The sequence below is a fragment of the Bufo gargarizans genome, chromosome 1 (genome assembly GCF_014858855.1).
Source record: "Bufo gargarizans isolate SCDJY-AF-19 chromosome 1, ASM1485885v1, whole genome shotgun sequence".
NCBI classification, from domain to species: Eukaryota; Metazoa; Chordata; class Amphibia; order Anura; family Bufonidae; genus Bufo; species Bufo gargarizans.
In genome coordinates this window covers 564439483-564447626 of record NC_058080.1, presented here as the reverse complement: position 1 = coordinate 564447626, position 8144 = coordinate 564439483, and the positions used below count along the sequence as shown (strand labels likewise).

Genomic DNA, 8144 nt, shown 5'->3' with positions numbered 1-8144 from the left:
AAGGGAAAAAATAACTACCACAGATTCATGTCACATGCAAAAATGAAATACATGGCAGTGTCACAAGATTTTAGGCATGCTGCAGATTAGAAAATTCAGAGTATGCCCTGAAATTAGTGCAGATTATTTCCTCTACATGAGAGTAAGGTTTGAAAAACCAATTCACGAGTATTGGACTGTAATGTGTTTGTTGTCTGAACTTCCTATAAGGAAGGAGGAAGTTATAGAAAAAGAGGCAAAATACAAATAAAAATAATTTTATTTTTTAGACAAAACATTAAAAAAAATGCCACTATTCCAAAAAGGCACAATAACATTCGAATATATACACACAAGTCTATGCAATAAAAACAGAATTTCTCAGGTTTACATTAATTTGTGCAAATAGAAACGAAAAAGAAAAAGAAAAAAAAAAAAGAAAAAACACAGCAGATCTATTAACTTAAAATTCTGATGCTCAGCACATGTTCGTTCAGGATAAAAGATTCAGACCTGGTCACTACCGGCATCCTGCGCGTGATACATCTATTACCAGCTCAGACTTGAGAGGACTGCCATACTGTAAAACTCAACTATCTCACGTACGCAATGAAAGAAGAAAAGAAGAAAAAAAAAAAAAAAACACACATCCAAGACTTTAACGAAATATGAAAAAAAAAATAAAGCCATTCTATGGTAATGGATACACACAGACTTTGGGGCAGATCCACAGAAATACAGTCACAAGGGCATGCGACTTCAAAAAGATGGATGTGCACAAAACAGTAGATCATCAAGCGGCTGTGCCAGGAAAGTCTGTGTGCAGCCGGAGGCTGAGTTCACATGGCAAAATCCTCGGCAGAACAAATCACAAAAAGATCAGTGGTTGAAAACAGGTTGATTGTTGGTGGTTTTGAAGTCTGGTGCCCTTTTAGACATTTTTGACTGAAGTTTTTTGCTTCCTCATTAACTTCTATGTAAAACCAACATCAAATTAGCTTTAAAAGAAGAAGTACTGTAACGTCAGCTGCTGAAAAAGCTGTTGGTGTCCTGAATGTGGATCAAGCAGCGAAAGACACCCTCTGATAAATCCGTGGCAGATTTGGCCCATGTGAACATAGCCTGACCCTAAACTAAACATGCATTCATCCAATTAACAAGTGGCCACAAAAGGGCCGACTGTGCAAATTTTGCAAAGGTGATTGAATAATTTTTTGTGATGGCTGCACGCACTAAAGCGGCGACGTGGTAATCCTAACGTTTGTACCAAAAATAGCAGGCGGCCGACAGTCACGGTGCTCTGAAAGCCCGCCATGCATTACACGGACACTTCATAGATTTGAATGGGAACGGTGAATGGTTTATTGAGTGAACGCTTCCATTTACATGTGGGGAAATTGAATACTTTCTGCGAAGGTTCACTCAGTAGATTTATTGCACGCGGCATAGCAAAATAATATATTCACTACAATCCATGGCGTATACGGTGTGCTCGTGCAGAACATCTCCTGCTGATATATGGCGCCGACGATATACACCCTCACAGGGCAAATACAGGTGAATCTGAACAGTCAGCATTGACGATAGAGGAGCCATAATCTAGATTTCTGAACGGCTTCCTTCATGGGAGGTTTCTATTCACTTCCATCAATGATCAGAGCTGAAGGATCAAGTGACCAGTGCACTCAGGATGAACTTTTGGGTCAATTTCTGTGCTTATTGCCGAATCGGTATATTTGTGACAAAAATTTAAGAGGTTTTGGGCTTCTTTAAAACTGATTGCCATCAAATACCTGGTTTGCAGGTGTGGCAGGAGTTGATTCTCCGCCAATTTAAAATTATTAGCCTACATCTAAGGCTACTTTCACACTAGCGGTATTGCTGGATCTGGCAGGGTTCAGCAAAAACTCTTCCGTTACTGATAATACAACCATCTGCATCCGTTATGAACGGATCCGGTTGTATTATCTGTAACATACCCAAGACGGATCCTTCATGAACACAATTAAAAGTCAAATCTATTTGTCAGAAAACGGATCAGTCCCCATTGACTTGCATTGTGGGATCCGTTTTGCTCCGCATCCCAGGACTGAAAGCAAACTGCAGCATGCTGCAGTTTTCTCTCTGGTATGAGAACGGAACGGAATGCATTTTGGAGCATTCCGCTCTGTTCAGTTACGTTTTGTCCCCATTGACAATGAATAGGGAAAGGAAAAAAAAAAATGAAAAAAAAAAAAAGGCTTTTTTTATTTTTTTGATATTGAGACCCTATGACAGATCTCAATACCGGAAAATATTAACGCTAGTGTGAAAGTAGCCTAAGGATAGGCCATGAAGTTTAAAGGGCATCTGTCAGCAGACCTATGGAACTGGCTGATCTGTTACATGTGTGCTAGGCTTCTGAAGGCACCTGTGCTGGTCTCATGCTCATATGTGCCCACATTACTGAGAAGCTTTGGGGGTGTTGCCGTTACCCCTAGAGGCCACACCCTCAGCACTTTGATTGACAGGACCAGGCAGTGAAAAACGTGGCCCTAAGTGCTGAGGGTGCGGCAGCTGCAGAGAGCAGAGAATCATTTGGCTCATTTGCATATATTAAAACTTTATTTTTCCAAGCAATGCGGGCACATATGAACATGAGACCAACACATGTTTCATAGGTATAAATCTGCTGACAGATGACCATTAAAGAATGGAAAATCTTCCCGTCACTACTACATTGATGCAGCATGAGAAACTTGGGGGCAATGACAAGGATTTAAATAGAACCAAGTTGATCATAAATGGTCCTCTATTTTTCCACAAGCAGGAGCACAGACCCTTTTTATTCTAATCAAGAACAACCCCTATAACTTAAAGCAACAGTTACACTTACACCTGCCTATAAATAACTGATGACAGTAGTTACTGAGTTCCCGAAAGGTTGCCAATAGGCGATGCCGATCAATGCCTGCCACTTCACGGTCTCGTAGACACGTGGGTCCAGCAGGCTCTGTTACCTGAAACCATTTGTTAGGAAAGCACTGCAGAGAACAGAAGGTCTTCTAAATACCAGAAAACATCTGCAGGGTTACCAGGCCTTCATTTTATCGCATCCAAAAAAGTAAGCAAATAAAAAAGGAAAATGGACTCCTAAAATGCTTTGCCTTCTTCTATAGATTTAAGGTGAACGTGTGACAGATACTGGGCAACATTACAGTTTTGTGGACTTGGAGCTGGCAAGCTACATCATTTTATGATCATGTGGAATAATTCCCAACCTTCTGGATCTCAAAAGGAAGCACTAGGTTGAGTGCCATGGTGTATACGGCGTGTGCATCTGCCCGACTCCTCACCGCAAACACTGAACCAAGCAAATCCAGAGAAATCCAAAACCAGGCTTCACGGAGCTTCAGTATACCAATGAGCCGGCTCGCTCTTTTATAGACATCAGACGTAACCCACTTTTTATTTGGTAATTCAGTCAATACACACAAGTGTTCGAGCCAGAGAATGCTGAAGCTTACCACTCACAGGGACCCTCCTCTTTTAGGCTACTTTCACACTCACGTTAGGTGCAGAGCCGTCTTGTATCTGCACAAACGGATCCGCACCTATAATGCAAACGATTGTGTTTGCATTACCGTTTTTTTTTTTTGTTCATGATAATACAAACGGATCCGTCTTGACTTACACTGAAAGTCAATGGGAAGACGGATCCGTTTTCAAATGCACCATATTGTGTCAGTGAAAACGGATCGTCCCCATTGACCTTATCCATTCAAAATGCATTGGGGCTAAACTGATCTGTTTTGGGTCGCTTGTGAGAGCCCTGAACGGATCTCACAGGCGGACCCTGAAACGGCAGAGTGAAAGTAGCCTTACATGAGAGGTTTTGATGAGATATTTTCCTAATGCAAGAGTGGGTCCCTTTGACAAACTTCAGCATTCTCTGGCTAAGACATTTATGTGGGTTGCCGAAAATCGGCAAATAAATATAATAGAATGTATTGTGTCCAAGAAAGGACTAGAGAGTGAGCAGATATTCTGAAGATTGATGAATCCTGTTCTTGTAGGTGGACACAAGATGTGTAATTTGTATTTCCAAAAGTTAGCAGAGGGGTTTATATAAAAAATAAAAATAAATTCAGCTATATAAAACTTTATCCCCACAGCCATCAGCGACATTCAAGCAATCTTGATTGATCAGTTAAAGGCGTATACCTATGTCAGGATGACCACTCTGGCCTGGATGCAGTGGTGGAGGTGGTCAGAACTAAAAGGAAATGGCTGATCCGGCTGCGATATGCTGTTGACATAGCTGTAATACAAATAAACAGGAGTTATGGAAACTGCATAGCCTGCTCAGCTATCTGTGTTCTGACCACCTCTGCCAGCTGCACCCAAGCTGGAGAAGGCCAACCTGAGATAGGAAAACCTCTAAGATGTTCTAGTACAGTTGGGTCTTTGCTACAATACCTGATGCAACCCCTGCACCTGGGTGGCACTGTAGGTGCAAAAAAGCAGACCAGTATATCTAATCATATACAACTTAAAGGGGTTTTCCAAGACTAACTGATGACCCATATCTGATCAGTGGGGGTCCAACACATAGAATCTGGCCAATCAGCTGTTTAAGAAGGCACTGGTGCGGTGGCCTTCTCAAAAAGCTGATCAGCGGGGGTCTGACTGATCAGATATACTGAGGATAAGTAAAACAGTTAAAGTCTCAGAAAACCACTTTAACTATAGGAGCTATTATTAGGCTAGAACAAATTAAAATAAAAAATATATAATAAGGGAATTTTAAATAAAAGTAAGAGGTCATGATCACCTCAATGTGATTAGAAGTGGATGAACTCACTCATCAGCATCACACTATAGGAGACAAAATAAGATCCATAAGCTAGCCACTAAGAACTCAAGAGAACAGGTGCGTAAATGTCAGCGCAGCCCACAGGAGAGCTACCTGCCGACCTACCAACATTTTCAGTGCATCAGAGGCTTAGATCAGTCCTGCAGAATAGGAGTAGTGCAAGGTAAGTGACCTCTAAAATAAAGTCTACTTGCTAGAAGAGCACTTGAAGTCCTGTTTGCTGAAGATGGACTTGGATGACTTATGCAGGCACTCCTTTCAGTCAAGCCGCCCATACCACAAGTGCGCCAACCTCAGTTCCACCTAGTTCAGCAAATACTGCTAGAGTCTGCTATTCGCTCGAGTCTGCTGGCGCTCATATTTCACGGAAATGATGAGAAAAAGCAGGAGGGTTGCTGCCTGGATAGCAGCCAGGAGGAAGAAGTAATAGTTCAAGTGGCATTCATTGATGTTTCCTAAAGAAAAACAAAAAAACAAGAAAGACAAAAACATGAAGATGTATTAAGATAGCGTACATAAGACACCACATCAATTAATATCCTTTTATACAAATATGGTTCACATGGCAGCAAGAGAGAAGAAGTTGTGGATTATCTTCTCCAAGCCTTTTTTTGTCCATCCTCCGCCTTTAGTTTAAAGGGAAAAGCTAAAAAAAAAAAAAAAAAAAAAAAAAAAAAAAAAAAAAAAAAAGGTGTCCCCCTAGTAGGCAACTACCGTAAGTCTCCTCTATATAGCATAAAGCTGAAGTCATGCCATCAAGGGCGGTGGGAAAGCAGTTGGGCTCACCCATTACATATACCTCAGTGATAAAACCTTGAGTGGAAAGTTTCTTTCAGTCCAGATTCGCCTCAAAGAACATTGTCTCACTAGTACAACATCTTTACAGGTGGATTAGAGCGTAGGGAACGTCAGGGCTCCGCTGCTCCGATTCTCTATTAGCCAAAGTGGCCACTGTAGAGGAAATGAATGGCCAGCATTAGAGACGAGCAAACTTGTGTTTTCAAGTTCGGCGTACCACGGTCCGTGGTAGTGAAATCCATAACGGAATTCTTAGATACCCGAACCTTGTACGCCGAACTTGAAAAACACAAGTTCGCTCAACACTAGCCAGCACCAATTAGCTGAATGCCAGGCCGACTTCATTTTGAAACAGGGGTCGTCATGACGAGACAAGCCCTTTTTTTTTTCCGGTTCATGTTATATCGATCATCAGTATTGAAGATCTCTACTTGAGCATTTGGATGCTCTGTTATCCAGTTATAACAAGATTACTATCAGATCGGTAAGGGTCCAACTGCTGGGACCCCCACAATCACAAGAATAGGAGCACCCCTGAAATGGACAGAGTGACTGGTTGGAAAAGCACACCGCCGATCCATTTAATTTCTATGGGACCGGAGACAGCCAGGAACAGAATGGAGTGATGGCGTGCATTAGGGGCTCCACAGGGTTCTCATGATTGGTGGGGGTCCCAGCGGTAGGATAGGGGTTTTCTGGTTATAAAGTTATCCCCTTTTTAATGGCTGTGTATTTTGCCAAAACATTTGAATAAAACCATAGGATAGGTCATCAATATGAGCTCAGTGAGGGGGTCCAATACCCGGCATTGCTTGTCACATGATCTGGACAAGCAGCTGTAATTACACTGCACCACTGCTACAGGTCAGATGTGTGCAGTTAGAGGGGAATTCCGGTCTCATGAAATCAATGACCTATCTTCAGGTCACATTGGTGAAGGTTCGACTCACGATCTGCTGTTAGAAGGGGCTGCTGCTCATGTTGGAGAGATGCATCCTCTTCAATGTTCACGTGCCTGCAGTCTACACTGAAGTAGCGGTACAGTGTAATTACAGCGCACCACCGCTACAACGTAGACCGCAGGCAAACGGTGAAGAGGCCGCATTGCTCACACTAGAGCAGCAGCTGATTAGCAGTGGGAATCCACCATTCTGAAATTGATGACTTCTCCTCATGATAGGACACCGATAGCATGTAACCAGAATACCCCTTTAAACAGTGACAAGGATGCAGTTGGACCCCGCTGAAGCAATACCGATGACCTATCCTGGCGAGGCCATCAATATACTAGTGCTGCTCAACCCCTTTAAATATCTCTAAATTTTTCATGTCAAATGAAACAATGAAATGTTGTTTAAGGGTCACTAAATTTCAATAAAACGTAACATGTTAGAGACCTAGCATATATTTGATCGGTGGGGGTCTGACTGCGGAGATCCCTACCGGTCATTAGAATGAGGAGAGAAACACATACATATTGCACTGTCTGCAGAGGACGGTATCGAGACGGTCTCGTAGATTTCTAGTGAGTCCGTCTCCAGCAGCGAGGAGAGAGCGAGATATGCACCTGCCCTTCTCTCTCCTCATTCTAGAGATGAGTGGGGTCTCAGCTCTCAGATCCCCCACCAGTGCTTTTGATATGTCTCTATGACACATCAAAAAGGTTTAATCAAAACTCAGTAAACCTTCTAAAAATCTGAATTATGCAAAAGGAACTGTGGATTCTTCTACATAGAAATAATGGGGTTCCATCAACAAAGGGCCATCCCCGTACATGCCAGATGCTATAGCAAAATGCAAATCAACCGTTCAATTTTTAATCACTTGCCTAGATCTGTATGACTGCTCATCCATCCGATTGAAGGCAGCGAGACCAGGGCCAGGAGCCCAGAGCCTACAAATGATCCAATACCAGAAAAAAAGAAGAAAAGTCCCATAATGGCGCTCTGCATGGATTTAGGTGCCGCTGAGTATGCAAACTCTAGCCCTGTGGAGAAAGAATTGGCACATTAACCCTCTGTAGACATTAACAATCTAACATTGCGATGGACCTTTTTTTAAGATGTTCTTCAACCCCCTATTTCTTTAACTGCATAAAACACCAAAAGGAAGTAATAGTTGCATTTCCCTCTGGCGGCTCTTGTGCCAACCCCTCCCTGGTCCATAGTGGTCTGTGTTCGGCCAGCTCTGGTTGCAGTGGTCTCCGTTTGTCCAGCAGTGGTCATGGAGGTCTCTGTTCAGCCAGGTTCGGTGATGTAATGTTGAATGTCTGACTACTGCAGAGAACCACTGATTGAAATGGTAACTCCAATACCGTCACGATAATGCCTGGAGTTTCCAGTAAAGAAAGCAGCGGGGGAACCAAAGGAGCATCACCACAGAAGAGGCAAGGGATGATCAGGGGAGTAGGACTCCCCTTGATATTTAATACGTTTATAAGTCATTTTTTGAAAAAAAAAATAAAAATACATATGGTGTTGGAACACACATAGAATGAATAATCCAGGGCAGA

General features: G+C 42.5%; 1 protein-coding gene across 1 annotated transcript in view; it reads right to left on the bottom strand.

Annotated features, from left to right (window-relative positions):
* Positions 1-3726: 3726 nt before the first annotated feature.
* Positions 3727-8144, bottom strand: part of SLC15A4 (solute carrier family 15 member 4) — a 35568-nt gene continuing 31150 nt past the window's right edge. The window contains exons 7-8 of the mRNA XM_044290141.1: positions 7461-7619; positions 3727-5289 (exon numbers count right to left, since the gene is read on the bottom strand). Coding sequence (XP_044146076.1) covers positions 5156-5289; positions 7461-7619 — 293 coding nt within the window. The 3' untranslated portion in view covers positions 3727-5155. The remainder of the gene's footprint in view (positions 5290-7460; positions 7620-8144) is intronic.